This window comes from Cygnus atratus, chromosome Z (assembly GCF_013377495.2).
Source record: "Cygnus atratus isolate AKBS03 ecotype Queensland, Australia chromosome Z, CAtr_DNAZoo_HiC_assembly, whole genome shotgun sequence".
Taxonomy (NCBI): domain Eukaryota; kingdom Metazoa; phylum Chordata; class Aves; order Anseriformes; family Anatidae; genus Cygnus; species Cygnus atratus.
Window position 1 is genome coordinate 55,551,647 of NC_066396.1, and position 20,455 is coordinate 55,572,101.

At 43.8% G+C, this 20,455-nt stretch overlaps 1 protein-coding gene across 1 annotated transcript in view; it reads right to left on the reverse strand.

Moving 5' to 3' along the window:
- The window catches only part of SHB (SH2 domain containing adaptor protein B), an 80,718-nt gene that overhangs the window by 49,799 nt on the left and 10,464 nt on the right, over positions 1-20,455 (reverse strand). Inside the window, exon 3 of the mRNA XM_050716540.1 lies at positions 5,126-5,243. Coding sequence (XP_050572497.1) covers positions 5,126-5,243 — 118 coding nt within the window. The remainder of the gene's footprint in view (positions 1-5,125; positions 5,244-20,455) is intronic.

The following is a 20,455-nucleotide window of genomic DNA, read 5'->3' on the forward strand; positions in this document are numbered from 1 at the left end:
TTTCTAAATAACTAGCTCTAGTATGTTTTAAAGAAAGAGCAGAGCTGTTGAGAACATATGGCCTCATTTCTGCTGCTGGGCTGTAGGGAGTTCTGCATCACCTACAAGCCAGCAGTACATGAGGGCCAAGCTCTATAAACACACATGGTAACACTAGCATTATGCTCCAAACCCTTGGTATGCCCAAGACATGTCAGATATCCCCTTCTTTGTCAGCTCGGCGAAGACCTCTCCAAGATTTCCAGTGCAGTCTTTTACAGAACTGACAAGTAAATAAAGCTATCTTGTTACTAGCCACAAGCTCACCTCGATGTGCTGTTGAACTTCTTCAAATCTTACATGGTGAGACTGCAAACTACTAGCTGAGAGAAGAGAGACATCAAATTTCAAGAATGAAGTTACCTTACACTTCTTCCCACCTCACATGTGAAGAAAAATCTTGCTGTGCTAGAATGACCAACATGTGGTCACACCCATTTGACAACAGACAATTAAAATATATGAGTTTTAGTGAGGAATCCAAAATATCATATGAAATGGGTTGATGATGGGAAAGTTCTCATTTCGGGCCAACTTCTAGCCATGACTAGCCAAATGTTAGATCTTCAAACAGAATCTATAAATGGAGCACACACAAATGTAAGCACAAGAGAACAAGCTTAAAGTCTTTTCAAAACTATGCCACAACTGTCAAGCTTGGTGGCCAAACACAATGACTCTTAGGTGATGGCTACAGCTGTTCCTTGTATTCCAATACAAGCAGATAGCAAATCTTAAACTGCTGAGCCACTACGGTGCCTAGAGACCACGGGCTGGTTTGCTAGGCTCAGTGACCTTCCATAGGCCAGAAATTTTTATTCTGAACATCTCTTGCTGTACATGCTAATATATCTGGCCTAATATTTATCAACATAATTATCATTGCTCTTTTTGCATTATTTGCAACTGTATACTTGGCGCCAGCAAACAACATGCCAGAGGCAACCTGGTAAAGGAAGAATGATTTTACAAGAACTGACTCACCACCAATGTGCTGTAGTGACTATTCAGATGAAGTTACATGTCTGTACAAAAAAACAGCCTCTCCAGTTACAAGGGAAACTGACACCCAAGGTCTTCTAAAGTAGGTGCAGGTTCATGGGAATACTGTTTTCCTCACACTCCCAGCATTTCTGCGATAGCCTGCAGCAAGACAGACCTACTGCTCCCAGCATGCCCATGGGGAGCTCCCAGTTAAGACAGATGCACTTGCTCTGGCTAGGCAGCCTGTCATGCACTTGAGATTCCACCACAATTCAGGCACAGACTTACTGCAGTACCTAGGGAAGAAAAAAAGCACTGATATGCACAAAGGCATTTGTGCTTCTAGCACTGGCTGCACCCTTTCTACATCCAAAGCACAAAATCCCCAGGTGTCAGCCAGTTAAAATTGCTCACTGCTCTTCTACTGCATAGCCAGGATGATGTGTATAGAGACAGGATAATAAATACACAGAAAAAAAGAAAGAAGAGGCAACAAATTTTCATTTGGAATCCTCTCCAATATCCTTTGTTCTTGTTTAACCTCAAAAAAGCTCCTGTTGGTGCAATCCTCATATTTATTAAGGTCCCTCTGGATGGAGGCACTTGCTTAGTTTATGTTCACCTGCACAACTTTGCTGATGGTGAAGATGTATCAACAGCCAGGCTGGTGAACATGTTGAACAACACAGGAAAGACCATAAGACAACAGCCATCTCTGTGCCATGAACCAAATGCTCTAAAGCATCTCTGGAAACCTCTTTCAGCTCTTCAAATCATGGACACACCTTTCTCCTGTTGCAGTCACCCACTCCTGGAGCGTGTACACAAGCTGGTCTGATCAATTTGTTTTACACAGACCAGGTTTGCATGGGGAAGGACACGCTCCTTTCAGATTTGACAACATCCCGGAGACTTCAGCTTTTCATTTACATCTAGAAGCCCTTGTGGGACGTACTTAAATCTTCTGGTCTTCTAGGGGTACTGGCAGCATGCTGCTGTGCTGATTCAGGACTGACTCGAAGGGACACACATTGATACTTTCACTAATCTCAGAGGTTGATATATCCTACCTACAAGATCTAACGCACCCTGTTCAAGGACAACCATGCAACTAACTTAATGTAAGAAATGCATCAAGAACAGAATGGCACTCCTGCCTCCACAGACTCAAACATCTGCCTTTGATGGTCCTGAAAGAGCCTTAAGTAGCCTCTGAAGTTATCCCAAAGAGAAGAGAGGCACAGCATGCACTTTATCAATTGTGTTATGACTGTCTTCTGAAGTCTGCTCACAGCACTTGCTACATAAGGGATACCATACGACATGTTACTTCTCAGGGAAGGTGACTATTTTCAGAAATGCCACCCACCAAAATCTGTAGCAGTCTGAAATAAGAGGATGGATTTCTCTCTTCCTACCTGAAGCTCATGCATGAAATGGGGACCAGAGCCCTAAGCAGGGGCTGAGGCTCCTGGCCCAGTACTAAGTGATGCCTGAAAAAGCAAAAGAAAAGCAATGTGTACCTTCAAACTTCCAGGCAGGACACAGAGCTGAGGTATTTCTAGGCCTCTAAGAAATCAAAGCACTGATGTACTGTCTGCTTATGTCAGCTTCCAAACCAATATCCAAGCTCAAGGGCCTTGCTTGCCTCAATCCTCCTTCACTCCCCATTCTGGCACACAGAAAACACAGCTTCTAATCTGCAAAAAACAGCAGGTTTTTTTTCCTGCCAACACCCTCTTTAAGGCGTACTTTTACACAGCCTTCCCCTCAATGAGGATGCTTCTTCTCTTGGAAAAACAAATAAATAAAAAGTACACATGCTTTGGGTAAGGTGGCTCCAAATTAGTTTGAGACTTGAACTGACCTTACAATTTAAATAAGCTGATTTTTATATGAAGGCATGTGCCATGTCAGGCACCTGGTACTCAAAAATCACGAGTTGGAGGTAAGAGGCTGCCTTCAAAGCCAAATGACAAATTAAAAAGGGCAACAGATGCTGTCTTATCTCATCCCTGTAGCTATCATTCCTTATCAGACCTTGAAAGGCTGACATCTCCATCTGAGTGATGATCTAAAATTGGATCCTCCTTCAAAGGTAAGCTTTATGAGGTCTGTGGTCCAACACATAGCTGTGTGTTGCCTTGATTTGGCATTTGACTGCAAATGTTGCATGTGGTCTGAAGAACTGATTAACTCCTCCTGAGAAGCAGAGATACTTCGAAGAGCTGACTTGACACATGCAGTTGTCAGGAGACAGTGGAAAGGCACCATCCCTTCCAGCTCACATGGCTGTGATACAGTCTTAAAGGACTTCAATGGGGGGAAGAAAATCACCCAGATTTTCCCCAGTATACCCATATCCATGAATTTGGGGAACATTTCCTCCTCTCAGGTACAGGATTACCACAGAAAATAAGCAGAGCCTTCTGCATCATTTGACACCCAGCGCAGGCTGATGGGAGTACACACTCAGAAGCGGCCTATTTTTAACCTCCACTAGCACTGCCTGGGAACAATGGATGACATCCAGAGCAGCCTGGATGTCACAGGCACCACCATTCTGGCCTGGCAGGGTCTCAACCTTTCACTTCTGGAACGTAGTGGAGCAAACCGCTGTTCCTCTGGGGAACTCTCTTAAGCACGAAGCATCTCCCAGGCCTGATCCAAGCAATGACACTTGACATATCAACGCAGTTAGCTTCGCCTGTTCTTGTGATGTGTCTCATAATCACAGCAGAAGAAGGCTCTAGACTGACACTAAGGGAAAAATAAGAATTGAAAGCATGCACAAGAAAGCAATGGAAACATCATACAACACACTTGGAGAGACAGCCCAGTCATTGCAAGGGGAAAAAAAAGGTTTTATACTGCTGTTCCAGAGAGAACTGAGTCTTTTCAGCTGTTAGCCCGGATGTAAGCCAGAACCTGGGGCAGCAGCTTTATAAGGAACCCCAGTCACAGTGATGGGGTTGTTTCTTCCTTCATCTCTTTGACTCCAATCTTTCTTCACCTATTTCTTGCTAGGATGGGGTATACAGGTATTATTAGCAATGCCAGTATCTTCTTAACAGGTAACTTCTTTCTCTCTACTCCATCTTCTTTTCAGTATCCTTAGAAATCAGCATCTTCTCAGCTATCTGTACTTGTTTTCAGACACGCATGATAGCAGCCAGGCCAGGATCTCACTCCATCCAGGATACAGCATGTCGGACAGATCACGGGACCTCCTTCATACATTGTTTTTATACTGGGACATCCAATCCCCAAACAGAACAGGGACATGGCAAATATGCAACCACACTTCAAGCACACCGCACACCAGAAACTGGATTCAGAGGGATTTTCTCTGAACCTCTGGCATAGACAGGGCAGACACTTAAAAGTATCAGCCCAGGCCAGCAGATGTGGACGGCTGCCAGGAGATAACTTGTTATAAACATGCATTTGTTCTCAGCATGCTTCTGCCTTTGCCTCAAGTCAAGCCTTTCCTCAAAAAGCCTTTCCAAACCTTTACATAAAGATTGCTTTCTTCCAATCAATGTAACTGCAAATCTGGGAAGACAGTATTTTAGGTGACACTACGCAAAAGACACTTCAAGCTTGATTAAACCCAATTCTACCACAGAGTGCATGGAATCAGATGGACCATTTATTAAAATCGTTCACTTCCAGGCTTTTTCATTTTTTAAGAATTACAATCAGTTGAGAATTAATTGCTCAGAGCCAAACAATTCAAAGATGAAAACACCAATGCTGGTAAGCAAACAAGATTTTAATAGTATTCACAGATTGTTCCTCTACATATTAACTATTCTCTCCTGGAAAAAGGATCTTTGCATCCAACAGCCTCATCTCTCCCTTCTGATTAATCTTTCATAAAGGCCCAAAGCCAGAGCTGCCAATTGAAAAGGAAAGCACACAATCAACAAGGCACTAGAGTGATTTTTACCTCATAATGAGGATAAAAAGAACTGCTGAAGAAATCTGAGAAATGCAAAACAGATCTGCACAAACACATGTACTATTTCTGTTTCATAGCAGTTAATATCCACGTGAACCGCAATGCAATTAAATATCATGTGCAATTTTATTTTCTTACCGGTCATTATTCTCTGGGCTTCATATGGTTCCATATAGCCAGTGTTCTCCCCTTTTACCATTTTGTTCAACTCACTTTTGGCATCAAAGGGATCTGAATAGTCGTCTGCTATCAAGACCTGAAAGACAGGAAAGTAACTGTTACTAGAATCTCAAGTCAGACGTCTAAACCAGAAGACAGTAACACCCTAGCAGCTAAAAAACATTTCACAAAGCTACACCCTATGCCATCTTTGAAGTACAATCTGAGTTCAGAGTACAAAATTGCTGAACTTCATTGACTATATGGTGCTGAAATAGAAACGTGCTTGTCCCTGCTCATCTCAAGGATCTCACAAAGGCAGGCGCTATGTCAAAAGTTTTACCATTTGCTGAAGACATGGAATAATTGGTAAGGACAAATTAGAAAGGTCTAATCACTTAGCACATTCAATCCAGTGCAACTCTTATCAAAGAAATTTGTTAATACTTGGCAAAAAAAGCACACTTCCACTTGCACAAACTCCATCCAGTGTTTTTAGCTTTATGAGACTCAACCCGAAGTACTGCTAACAATTTTATCTGCTGATAGGAACCAACCCTTCCTACTACTGATGGGTAGGAGATAATCTTGGTTTCTAAAAGCTAAGAAGGGGGCCAGGGCAAAGAAAAGAATCCTCATGTGAGAGTTACTGGAGAGCATAGAGATGTGACACAGGACAGGAAAAAGAGTCTGAAACAGAGAAAGCAGAGGCAGGCTTCTGTCCCTCAGTATCAGAACCACCGCAGAACCATAAAACAATTCTGGTGGGATGGACCCTATCTGGTCCTTCACTCAACACAGGGAAAGCCTGAAGGATCCTGCCCTGAATGTCAACTCTCCTTCTGAGGGATTTTTAAATCATGTCTCTTTCTGTCCCATCATTCACTTTACGCCTTTAAGACCAGCACCAGTGGGACTGACAGCAGACTGCTATTTCAACAGCTCCAATTTTGTTAACAAAGAAGTAGGAGTACATTGCCAGCTGTAAGACTGAAGCTGCATCTGCTCTGTCTCCCCCTGCCAGAATAGCCCCACCAGACAGAGACAAAAAACACCACTCTCAAGCACATCCCAAAGGGACATTTTAGATGTATTCGTTATCACTGACCACAAAGGCATAAATGTCAGAGCAAGGCTTAGCTATCCTACAGTTACAGGTTAACAGCTGGGATACCAAACTGTCTTGGATCGATATTTTAATTAAAAATCGAGGGTGTTTTCCTCCACTCAAAGTTGAAAGTGCTTGGAAATTTCGTTTGACGAAACCACCAGACTGACAAGAATAATAGAGGGAGGAAAGAATAGTTCGTTCTCTCTCATAGGGACCAAAATGCTTGTCTCATTGTTGTGAAAAACAGCTATAGCCCAAAAGAGAGAAGTCCCCTCCCCCAGCTCCGGCAACATATGCCCAAGCAGCAAATCAACTGCAATGTCAGAGACGTGTCAGCGGCTGCACACACTTAAGACAAAGACAACAATGTGCATCACGCAGCACTAATTTCTCCTCGTCAAAAGGAGAGGTTTATCTCTAAAAGCCCTGCAGCTGAAATGCCCATCCATTTAGGCTTCTGATGCAATCCTGTCAAAAGCTGACGGATGGTAGCACGGGCTCCCTGCTGCTCTCCTATTACAAATGTCAACATGTAATTCTTGACGGTCCTTAGTATAACTATACTAAAACATAAAACACAGAACAGTCTTACATAGACAACTATTTGATATTTCTTCTTCCCCATTTGCCAAAAATCTAATGGGAGGAAAATTACACAGACAAAATGCTGTCAAACAAGATAAAAATCAAGACTGATTTGCTTTAAGCATAATGGCAATGTAGTCAAGAGCTCAGAATATCTAACGTGAACACAAAGACTACAGAAACTAACCTGGTATTCAGAAGAGGTTTAACAAAACAAAACCCGCTAACAATTCAAAAATTTGTAAGAAGGTTCATATATCCACATTAATTCATTATTATATATATTATTATTAAATTATCCATGGATTTGTACCAGATCTGACTGCAGCTGGAAATAAACCCTGCTACCATATCCTCTGGTGTGAAAACCTCCCTAGTTTGGACAGGGAGCACAAGCTCCTCTCATTCTGAGGAATAAGAGCATCAGAAACACTAAGGAACTCAGGTCACCATAATTATGTTTTCAATTTAGTCACCAATCAACTTTGTCAGATTGAGAACACCTGCTCCCAAAATAGCCCCAAAAAACTCCCCTCAAAACCCACAAACATATCTCCAACCCACTTTTCAGAAGTCAGGCAGGCAGAAAGAGCAGTCTGCTTCTCTCTCCTCGAGTTGTGTATCTGCATGTCCTTAGAAGAAGTAGCTCTACAGCTATCAGCTGTAAGAAAACTTCTCAGGTGACTGTTACAGTTTCCATTTATACTAAAATTTATAAATTCTCTGCCTATGTATAGCAGTCGGCTAATACAAACATTTGATTTCTTCTATACTCGTTGACAGCTACCAATTCTCCACTTCTTTCCAAAAGAAGCTTTCATTCAAAATGCCATGAAAACCTCAAATTAATATGCTTGTCAGTTCTATTATGACACATCCCATGTAAATTTCTAAACTCCTTTCCACAATCCCATTATGGAAGATCACCTCTACTATGCAAGTCTTTGTGCTACCTCTACAGAAATGACTTTTACCTTACTAAGTGCATATTCCAAGCCTCTATGCATTATGCCTGTGCAAGCCCATAGTTAAGCAGCAGCCTGGTGTGCTGAGCTGACAACAAGCCCCAGAAGAGAGAACTTTCACTCTGTGAAACTCACCGACTGAAGGCACTTCTGGAGGTCACCTGTTCCAACCCCTGCTCTAGCTGGGACACCTAGAGCAGGTTGCTCAGCACCATATCCAGATGGCATTTAAGTTCTCCAAGTAGAGAACTAGAACATCTAGTCCATAATTCATCAACTTCTTAAGAATCTTATAGGAGACAGTGTCAAAGGCCTTACTGAAGTCCAGACAGGCAACACCCACTGTTCTTCCCTCATCCATCAGGTTGGTCATTTCATAGTAGAAGCTTATCAGGTTGACTAACCATCTGACTCTTGAGACAGACTTGCTAGAAAACATCTCTCCAGACCTACTGCCACTTGACCAGTTGGCACTTACTACTAGATCATGGTCTACCAAAGGCAGCTTCAGAGAGACAATCCACGCTGCTAGCTAACTACCCATGTGAAAAAGCATCTCCATGCAACCTTCCTCTACGTGGCACACAGACCACTGACACAGTACACATTCAGGCAAGTTTCCAGCAGTCTTCTCTTCACTACGAGACACATAGATCAGCTGTCCAAGCAGAGGTCAGGTAACCAGTGTGATCCCTATCAATGCAATGGACAACGTCTTTTGATGAAAGGCAAGGTTCTGACTACAAGAGTTTTCTATGGTACACAGAGCAAACCAGACAATGCTTCATGCCAGTGAATATAAATAAATACTGTCCTCACGACCATTCCTGCCAACCTTACCAAGCACAGGCTTACCAGTTTTACAAGCAAGTTCTGTTCACTAGCTGATATTCAGCAAGCATACCCCTTGCTGTTCAGTGGGGCTCTGCAGACTGTGATCTGAATCACCTCCATGCCATGAGAAGATCCAATCCAGGAGCACCATGCTGTCCGTCACCTCTCCCACCATACACTGTAGGAGTAGGCCTTTCCATATGGTAAACAAAGTGCCTCCATATTCACCAGTGTTCATTAGCATTTCAGATGAGGATAATTGTGTCATGAGTTTTCCTACCAACAACCTTATAGGAGCTTCAACCTGCTGGGCAGCTGAACTCAACCACGTTGTTCTCTTACTCCTCTTCGTCAATGGAAGAAGGTGAGAATACATGATGGAAAGTGCTTGAGGGTTGAGATTAGGATGGGGAGATCACTCACCAATTACCATTACAGGCAAAACAGACTCAACATAGGGAGATTATTCTATTAGTAATAAGCAATAAATTAGACTAGACAAGTGAGAAACTAAAAGCAAACTAAACCCACCTTCCCCTGTATTGCTCCAGGACAGGTCCCCCACGGGTGGGTGGCAGCTCCCCCCAGACCCCCTGCTCCTGCTGCGGGGGCTCCTCTCCACGGGCTGCAGCTCCGGCCCGGGGCCTGCTCCTGCGGGGGCTCTCCATGGGCCGCAGCCTCCTCCAGGCCACATCCACCTGCTCCAGCGGGGGCTCCTCCACGGGGGGGCTGCAGCGTGGAGATCTGCTCCGTGTGGGACCCGTGGGCTGCAGGGGGACAGCCTGCTCCACCAGGGGCCTCTCCCTGCACAGGCCGCAGGGGAACTGCTGCTGCCTGCCTGGAGCACCTCCTGCCCTCCTGCTGCACTCACCTGGGGGGCTGCAGGGCTGCTTCTCTCACACTCTCCCAATCCCCTCTCCCAGCTGCTGCTGTGCATTTTTTTCCTTTTCTTAAATCTGCTCTCCCAGAGGCCCACCCAGCATCACTTCCTGGCTCAGCTCTGGCCAGCAGCAGGTCCCTTTGGAGCTGTCTGGAGCCGGCTCTGCTCTGACATGGGGCAGCTGCTGGGCTCTGCTCACAGAGGCCACCCCTGCAGCCCCCTGACACCAGAACACTTAAGCTCAATACATACCTATCACCCACTGCCCAGCAAACTGGTCAGCCATTTGTTTTCTGTAATTCAGAGGCCAAGGCCAGCACAGGAGACCATGGCCTGTGGCCTGCATGCACACATCCACATCTTGAGCTAAGTGCACTTCCACGACAAATGGATAAACTTGTCTGACCAGCTTCTAGAATGGTCCTTCATGTTAGCGACTGACAAATGGAGGACAGGAGAGAGAGAAGAGAATGGAATACATCCATCATCTACCAATAACATCTCTCTCAGAAGTCTCATCTAGCCAGGACACTCAGGAGCTAATACTGTACCTAGACACAGCAAAATGGAAACACACTGAGGTTCTGAAAGCAGCAGGCTAGACAGGGCATTCACACACAGGGTCTGACCTGACTGGGACATAGCTAACTTGCCTCTCCCCTTTGCTAAATCCAGACACATTTCACATGGGTCCCAGCTGTCAAAATGAATCACAGCTATTAGGAAACCCCCAGATGGCTTCAGGCAGCCATTCGGATTACAAATGTCTCAATTTGCTGCATTTGCTAGTACTTAAATTGCATGCTGTTCAGCGACAAAACTATGAACTACAAAAAAGTTTTGATGGTTCTGCTCTAGATACACAATTAACAAGCAAGAAAAAGATTGGGAAGTGAAAAGCTCTCCTTATTTTGACTAGCAATCTAGTGCACTTCAGTCTCACCATTACAGCTTAGTCTACCACCATGCAACAGAAGATGGACATTCCACCTCCTGAAAACAAACATGCTATGGCAGTCAAGAAAAGAAAATATGCCAAGCTGCAGCTCCTGTTGTTTGTGTTATCCGCCTCTCTTTGTCAGAAAAACAGGTGATATAAGCTTAAAGTGAGTCATCCTATTGTCAATAGACATCTGGCCATGTCACTGTTAAATTTCCAGCTTTCCTCAAACACAGCAAGTCTTCAATCCTGTGTAGCTTCTGACATGTGGGATACTATTTCCAAGCAACCAAAAAAAAAAAACCACCACAACCAAACAAAAAAACATCCCACCAAACCAAAAGGACACCTTAAGCACAGGTTTAAATTGTTTTCAAAAGTGGTACTGTGCTGCTTAATGTCAAGCAATTTTATTAAAAATAATTTTGATACAGCAAATATAGTGCAAATAGTTACTCAAATTTACAAATAGATTTTTTTTTTTTTTTTTTACAAATAGCTTTAGAGGTTTCAGTAGCATTACCATTCCTACCATACATTCATATCAGGCCATCACAGAAACATGTACAAGTAAGCTTTCCAGACTTCACCTGAGAGATCTGCAAGTACAAGAACCACCTACAGTCCAGGACAGGGCCTAGCTCAGAGCTGCGATTCAGGTTATTCTAACTTCTCTTCACAGTTTGTGTTTCCTAACACAATAAGATCTATTGTCGAGATCAAAGCACACCTGTTACGCTGTGCCACACAATGCTGCTGCTAACATCCGTTACACTTCACCTCAAGTGCCTAAGCTATTCTGTCATTAGTCACTACTTCCCACCAATAAAGATAAGACACTTTAAGCCAGAGTTGTAAAAACTTGGTTTGGGTCATGAACATGATGAGACTCTTCTGAACAACGTCTGGTGGTCGTGGTTTCACACTGATGGCCAAATAAACCACCACACTGCTCTCTCACCCCCGCGTCCTGAAAGTAAGGTGGGAGGGAGAGCGGAGAAAACTTGCTAGGGAAAAAAAAAAGGCTTATGGGTTGAGATAAGGATAATCTAATTAAAGGAAAAGAAAAAGAAAAAACAAGCAAGGCCGTGAGGAAGCAAAGTGAGAAAGAACAATTATTCTCTATTCCCCATCAGCAAGTGATGTTCGGCCATGTCCCAGAAAGCAGGGCCTCAATACACATAGTGGTTGTTCAGGGCGACAGACATGTTTCACAATGAGAGTCCCACCTCTCCTTCCCCACCTCTTATTGCTGAGTGTGACACCACACTATGGAATATCCCTTTGGCTGGTTTAGGTCAGCTGCCCTGGTGATGTCCCCTCCCCACCTCTTGCCCACCCCCAGCCTGCTGGCTCTGGGGGGGTTGGATGGAGTCCTGGTGCTGTGCCAGCACTGCTCAGTGATAGACAGCACACTGGTGTGATACCAGTGCTGTTCTAGCTACAGGTGCCGAGCACAGCACTGTATGGGCTGCTGCAGGGAAAGTTAACTCCATCCCAGCCAGACCCAGTACACGTCTGTTTTGCTGCTCCACTACATTCTGCCCTGCAACATGCTCACACTGAGCCTACTTCAGTAGAGGGAAGGGTACCACTTCTCCCAAGGGTTTTGCCTGTGGAAACAAGACATGGGATGACCAAACAGAGGGGTTATGAAGTGCTACTGGAGAGGTGAGCAAAATCGTAAGTGTTGGGACTTTGAGCCCACCAGTTTGGGTGGCCAGCCTTCATACCCATACCCTTCACACCTGACCAGCCTCACCTGGGTCCTCCATCCACACACTGTGCTCACAGCTCCATTTCAGCTCAGGCTGAGGCCTTGGTCTCATCCTGAGTGGTGTTGTAGGTACTGCTCTTCCCAGCTGGACATCCTGGACATACCCAGGACCTGATACAACACTTCCCTGAGTCTGCTGGTCAGCAGACAGTGTGATCTGTTACTGTCACCAGCCTGGCCCTACATGCGAGGCTACCGCCTGGCCTGTGCCAGGGTTGCTAGAGTTAGAGCAAGAACTTTCTGCTCCACCTTTAAACCAATGCACACAGAAAAAAATATTTATAAACCTAAAACCCTCAATAAAAACAAACCCCCTTCCACCCTGCAGAACAGGTAGAAGCATTTCTGCCCACAGCTCACATCAACCGATCCTGAAACGTGATTTATTTTGCAGGTATTCCTCTATTTCAACAGTTGCTTGTTTTCCAAAAGCATCAATTTGAGCAGAACAGTTACTATCTCAGTGGCTGGGAAGTCTAACCGAGTTTTTCTGGTGCAAAGAAGCTGCACTTGCTCTGAGCACTTGTATGTCCTCATCCTTCTGGAGAGGGAGGCAGCTCCTTGTATCAGGAGGCATACTTTACTACCATACATTCTCTGCTGAAATTCAGATTTAATCTAGCACAGCCATCTTTGCTTTTAAAATGGAAACACTGTTTGGAGTACAACAGCTTGGACTCAGAGACACTAGGGGCTGGCCCCTCCATCACTGAAAAGAAAGACCATGCATCTTAACAGTGCGAGCACAATAGAGTAAAATTGGGCTGAGTCACATGAACACATGAACCCTGTCATTACAGGGTCTGTGAAGCCTGTGTTCCAGATACCAAGCAGAAGACAAGCTTCAACACTGAAGCCACCTGGCCTGCTGTTTCAGAAACCGTACCAGGATTTGGCTTGGCATAACCCTCTCAATTACTGAATGGTGGACAGACTGAGGTATATAACTGACACTCACATGCTTCATTCTCCTACAGGCTTTTTCCAAACAAACAGACACAAACACCACCACCATACACACACACACAAAAAAAAGTTTTGCTTTCAATCACTCAAATGGAGTAAACTACTTTTCCACTATTCCACTAAATGCTCTTGCATAGTAATCCATCTACATGCAGTTAATCTGATGTCACTCAGCTTTCTTTCCAAGGAAAATGAATCAGTCTTGCCTTTGGAAGAATGGCATATAGGGAAAGAAAACCACAGAAAATTTAAAGTCAAAATGCAGAAACATAGCCAATAACATCTTAGAAAAAAATTATAAATTAGAATAGGCAAATATCAATCATATGAATCACCTTCCAGAGCCATTTAAGAGGTCCCTAACAGAAGAGATGAAAAAACAAACATACAATATTGTTTTCTATCATGTAGATCTAGGAATACCTAATGTATGAGTACCTTCAAGCAAAAGAAACTCTGAAACATAAATAGAAGTGCATTGATATAAAATTAAATGAGACTTGTATTTGGCCTTCCTAGATCAGAGACAACAACAGGGAACACTCAGGAGTTCTCCCACACTGGTAAAACTCAAAGGCAAAAGAAAACGAGCATGGCTCAATTACCGGGTAAGTTGGCAAATTTGTAACAATAGCACCAGCTAAGATGCTAATTAGCAAATACAAAATTGTTTTAAGAAGAAAAACTCAAAGTTAAGTACAAGATGAAATTCAGTTTTACCCCTCTAGTATGTATTAACTAAGACGCAAGCATTGCTATCTTTGTTCTTCTAGAGTCTTAAAAACACCATGTAAGACCTACATATGTTGTTATGCTACACACAAAAGGAGTTTTTGCATATGCAAAAACAGGAATTGCATATAAAGCCACAGGAAGAAAACAAAGAACAAGCACAAATGCATAATTTTGCAGGTATCTATCTCACTAAAATCACATTTCTAAAAGGAACAAGAAAAAACACCAGAAATGACAACAAAAATGAGAACTTGCCATACTGAAGCACAACCCTTTTTTGAACTGAAAGAAGATACAAAAAAACTATCCTGGAAACAGCAACTTCAGCACAGAACTGTCTGTTAATTGACTTGCCACTAATAGTGGCTATCCCAGTTAAGCACACATTATTCTGGAAAAATCCAAAAGGAACTATGACAAATAGCAATAATCAGAAAACAAAAGACCTCTCCTGCTAGCTGAGCCTTTGGGAGAATTATTATGAAAGACCCTTTTGGGTAGAGATTCATTATTAGTTTGTAATTAAATCTCCCCCCAGAAAAATGACAGACTGCGTAGCCCTCCTTTCCCAGCTTTTGTGACTGGCAATTAAACCCACCAATATCACAGACAAGAATATGCAGCTGTCAGCAAAGATAGGGCAGGAGCTCTCACTTAAAGATGACCACTCAAGTTGTGTCAGAGAACACCACAGCTACTATGCTTAACATAATGAAAATTCTTCATCCTCTCTGAAAATCTAGTCACAAAAGACCAGTCACTCTGTATTACATGCCGTTTTGTTTTTTGTTTGTTTCTTCTTACAACCCTGAGAAATTTTTGACAAAGCCAAATTTCTCTCCCTGTCCCCAAGGGATCTCCAGGTCTCTCACATCACAAACACGCCCCAGGCAGATATTTCTGTAAACACAGTACTTTCATGTGATGCTTAGGCGCTACACATCAGAAAGGTCTCTGATGACGAAACCTAGATGAAGTTCAGCCTGCATACAGAAGAACTGCCAAGTTTCATCCAGATTTGTTTTCCAAACCAATGAAAACTTGCACTCCTGCTTTCTTCCATGAAGCCCCAAATTCCAGAACATGTTCAGGTAATTCTCTCTGTAGTTTCAGTAGTGCCTTCTTTCAAAATAAAGTTCAATGTATGTGCATGTTTCCCAGGTTTGTGAACTTTACATGGCTGAATTCCCACAAGAGCCAGCAGAGGGATCTCCACCATCCTGGTGGCATTAGATCCGGAATAGTAAAAGCAGGATTTTGCATATCTCACTAAGGAATTGGAAATTTAGGTCATGATACTAGCGGACTACTCTACAGATCGTACTGTGTATGGAGCCTTTCCTTCTACTCCTAAACTTGCATGTTGGACGCATGTCCCAGGTGTCATCCATAGCTTTGATTTCCAGAGGGGAATCTATTCTTCTCTAAAATGTAACTGAAGCTCAAATTTGGAAAAGTAGCTCCAAATTTTCTGAGAGAGGGTGGACTGGTGGTGAGGCAGAAAAAATACAAAAAAAGGATTTAATAACATTTCAAGGGCTACTCACTCATGCGTAAGGCTTTGTTCTCACAAAAGACTGCTGTTTGCAGTTTACAAAGCTCAGGCAAATGCATTAACCTACACCTCACACTGACAGAACCCAACTGCTGACAACCTGAGACAAACAATTCTTGTCTTCTTGCCTCCCCGTCTCCCTCCCTGTATGCCCTTGGCTGCCCAGGCAGTGACTGCAGTTCCCTGACACAGAATCAAGGAATGACTTGCGTTGGAAGGGACCTTAAAGATCACCTTGTTCCAACCCCTCTGCCACGGGCACAGATGCCACCCGCTGGATCAGGCTGCCCATATCCCATGTGTGTCTAGTTCATGTGTGTCCCTACTTCACATAGGGCAACGCAGACCCAAAAGCTGCTGAAAGGTTAAAAAGAGTTATACCTGCTTCCCCTTCAGTAGGGAAAGAGTCCTTTCTTGAGCCATCCACTCGGCTACTTTAAATTTGAAAATGCACCTTCCAGCACCTGCCAACAGATCCAAAAGTTACAGAAAGATGGACATACACAGCAGTTAATAGGCATTGTTCCTTCTGGAATACCAGGTTAAAAAAGTAAATAAGTGTAGGATTTACCTCATGCACTGCTGTTAGCAGAAAGCTTTGTACAAAAGTTTTCTACACTTCAAGCATGATGCACAACTGCTCCAAAAATCACATATTATATCTGTTTCCATGTTAATGGATTGCTTTACTGTAACACTTAACGGAAACAGTGAGACAGCCAGGAAGGCCTGGATGGCAGTCCCTTTGCTATCTACCACCAAAATCCATCATACACTGTTTCAGTTGCCAGGTTTCATATTACTTACGCTACTTGGACAGCAATGACTGGCATATGCTCAGTGATGGGATACTGTCACATTGACACAGGGCAGCAAAGGGAAGAAAAGAAACCATATTCCTTGTCAGGGGGTAGCGCTGACCACAGCTCTGCATGAATGTCTGGGAACCAGAAACTAAGACCTTGCTAGGCAAGGGCACATACAAAGATGTTTAGACACAAAGTCTCTCCTCCCAGTACTGATCAGTGTCAGGGAACATGGGGAGCAAGGGAGCTTGTAAAGACGTAGAATAGGTATTTCTTCAGTAAATACAAGTAAATACAATGGTACAAGTAAATACAATGGCAAGCTGGCCACCACAAGAAGATCAGATCATAAACCAGAAGTTTACTAGACAACTTGACAGTTAAAAAGAAACAGATTCACCTTTCTCCTTTCTAGACCTTCCTACTCATTAATCAGGCTAAAAGACATTTACCTAAGTTCCCACACATGTTCTTGTGTCTGCCTTCTCATTTAAAGGTCCCTTAAATCACATGAAATTGCCTAACCTTATTTTGCCTATAGGTTTCCCCTTCCACATATGCATGACATTAGAACAGTCCCAATGCTAACACCGCTCGCAAGTGTGCCTTAAGCTGGATGTGTAAATAACTGTAATGCAGAACTCTTTCCTTATCTGAGCAGTTTAAGGGAAGAATGCAGATAATATCTGTGCTGTCACACAACAGTAAGGAAGCTGCATTTATGGTGGCCCAAATGTAGAAACAGAGTTGTGCAATGCTGCTGTCTCAGTACTTCAGTGTTAACAGGCAGACTTAACTAGCTCAGCTCCTGCACACACCCACGTGAAAACTCAGGGGACAATCTACAGAAGAAAGCACAATTCTTTCCTTCTTGCTGATCAGCAAGAGTGTTCAACCCTGCTTTAGTGTCCTCACAATATCATTCTCTCCCACTGACTCACCCAGCCATGCCCAACTGTATACACATGCACTTGATCTGAACAAAGCCCTATTCACTCCTTTATGCTTTTGCAGAAGAAGGTATGCTTGTACACTTCAGAGACCACGTTAGACTAACTCCACATTCACCAGCTGCAAAGGTTCAGCTGCAGAATGGGAAAGACACTCCAGCTTGACAGAGCTGTACCTTAGATCCTGCACTGCTGTCCTTACAGGAATGCACTATATTAACATTACAAAAGTCTGTTGGCAGCACTCAGGCTCCAGGGCAGTTTTTGAACACCAGACTTAAAACAAAAACAAAGGCTTAGGTTCTGTGAGATCTCTGAAGACAATTAAAATCAGAGTCAAAGCTCACTGTCCTGCTTTGCTCAAAGCAGGGGTCATGTGAAAACTAGACCATGTTGTTCACAGTCTTGCCCACACAGGTTCTGAAGTGCTCCACAGCTGGAAGTTCTGCAGCCTCCTTCTAAGCAATATGCATGCATATAAAATAACAAGTAATAATTATAGCTATATAATACATACACCATTTATTTATGTATACCTACGTACATACATATTATGCAAATATCATAACATTACATTCAATATATGTAACAGGAAAACCTACATTTGAGGCAAAACAAATGAAGAAGATGAGTGTAATTGGTAGACTCCAGCAGCAGTTTGAGATCAGACAGGAGCCGTGTACACCGGAGGATGTTACTAAGCACGCATTTGGATTCCATTCAGTTATTACTGTCCCCATTAAGATGGAAGACATGAAAGTGCTATATTGATGGACTGCTCTGGACATTTGCCATGATCCCTGCTCTGCACTCACTCAATTTAGAAGAAAGCTTCACTAAGCAATACATAGTATCCACCACGTATTTTTCAGTTATATTTGAAGTTGGAACTTGTAAAGCAACAAATTCGCTTTTGGCATTCTGTTTTCACTGCCTCCTTTTGTTCTCCATGCAAACTCCAATACTGCATTATTTATAAGCAGATTTTTTTTTCCTGCACTATCTGATAGCTACATTTAGCCTTATGCAGACTTACTATCGTTTGAGGTTAAACTGCGTACCTCTTCTTTGTCTTCTACATTTATTAGCTTTATCAGTCTGAAGACTAATTAGAATTGCTGGCTCAACATGAAAACGCAATGACAAAAGCGTAACCATAGGGACAGGTCTCAAAACTACTGTTAATATTATCCATTCCTCTGATACTCGTGGTAAGCTAATGCTTGGTCACAGAGGCAAGTTGAACTTTTACAGGGAATGCTTCAGGGCCTCCCCTGTCTGACACAAAAACGTACAGAGACTGGGAGAACACAAACTGCATCTGCAGCACACAGCTTTTTTCTTCTGTCCCCATGCACTGTCAGCTGCTGGAACCAGGTCAAAATCATCACACCAGCAGAGGCATATAAAAGCAATGAATTTCTTCCCTCTTTACCCCAGCTGGCTTTTCAGCATACATCCTCACAGCAATCCTCAGATAGGAAGATTAAGTGGTGAATTTACGCAGAACCAGTAAAAGAAAACCAACTGTGAAACACATACTGCAAGCTGGTAAAGGGCAGGCCCGTGCTAGGACCTGGAAGGCTGCTACACGCAGTGATGCCCTTCCAGGGACACCCCTGCAGCCCACCTCACCTCTCAGGGACAGGGCTCCAACCCGCTGAGCCACAGCAGCACGATGCAGCTCCTCTTTCTGCACCAGGGAGGAAGAGGTGTGTCCTCCTGCTTGCTCACAGAAGCCCAGGTGCGTAGCTCCAGGGTATCACCTTGCCAAGAGAATCACAGCCAGCATCCTGCTGCGCTGTTCTGCCCGCTGGTCTGCGCACAGCTAGCCCCTTCTGAACACAGGCTGTTCCAGTCTCGCCTCCAGCTGCCATCACAAACAGCTCTTGTCCCTTTCTTCCCTCCCTTCAGCATCAGGAAGCATATGGACTCCTCCAACACACTAGGTGCTCTAGCTTCGGAGTGGCAGGAGACCCTGAACAGGCTTTCCAGCCGCAAAAGAACCGCCCTACAGTGCTATACTACATCTAGATGATCAGCACAACCTGAGTACATCAAGCCAGCAGCAGCTGCCTTTTACCACAAAGCTTCTCCATACTTTGTGCCAAAGAGCGAACAATCATTCCTTCCACAATTTTCCCAATATCGCAATGATGGTGGCAAACTCTGTATCATTAGCTTGCTCCCTCACAGCTCAGGGCTCAATGAGTTGCATTACACTGGGTGGAAAATCACTCTCCAGTCTGGTTGGCTTTACTCAAGCCTGTTCCATGGAGCAGACGTACCTCAGAGCTCAGTCCACAGAAGACCAAGGAAAAGCAATCTTAAGATGAACCTCACACCCTGATGAGCCAGGGTCCCTACATCACAGCTCAGGACTCAAACTCAAATTCCACCCGGATTTGACGTATCCCTCCTCTACGCTGTAGATCACGGTCTTGTTCCCCATGCCTTAGCAGCAGTTAGAATGACTTCAGCATTTAGCAGGTGTGTATACCACCAAGAGCACTCAAAAGTACACGTGGTGAGACCCTCTGCTGACCTAAACTGGTAAGGGTAAGTGACTTACCCAACTCCAGACAAAAGCAGTAAGTACAAGTTTCCAGTTGTGCCCGCTCACAGCGTAACATGTGCTGTCCAAATCATCTTTATGGAATGGGATCACCCTGTTCCATTCGAATGGGGTGCATTGACAACAAGACATGCTCCAAAAGGCAACATGGCTAGTTCTCTGGGTCAGAATAATTAGGTGGCAGAATTTACTCATGAGCAAAGAGGTCTCACAACCTCAATACGTGATAAACATTTGGTTTGAGAAACCACTAACTGTAGCTCTTTGAGAGCTGGACCGGAGGGGCTGCCCAGCGCAGGAGATGTCCTGATGTCGTAACACAGAAATGCGAGACCAGTGTGCAGTGTGGCTTTAGCTACTAGTCTCTCTGGGGTAAGAGATCTAACCAACCTGAGATTTAGCAATTGCTTCACGTTTTTTGTATTTGTTATCTGATCATGCTCTTTGCTTATTGCTGGCAAAACTAATCTGTTATTTCTACAGAAAGTTGTTGCAAAGCTGGTGTTGCCCCACATATTTCTTTGTTTGGTATCCACAAAACCCTTGTTGTATAGCAGCATGGTGGCAGCAAATCCAACTCAACAGCACCCACGTCCACTCCAATACTCTCTGTCACCCTAAAAAGCCCTT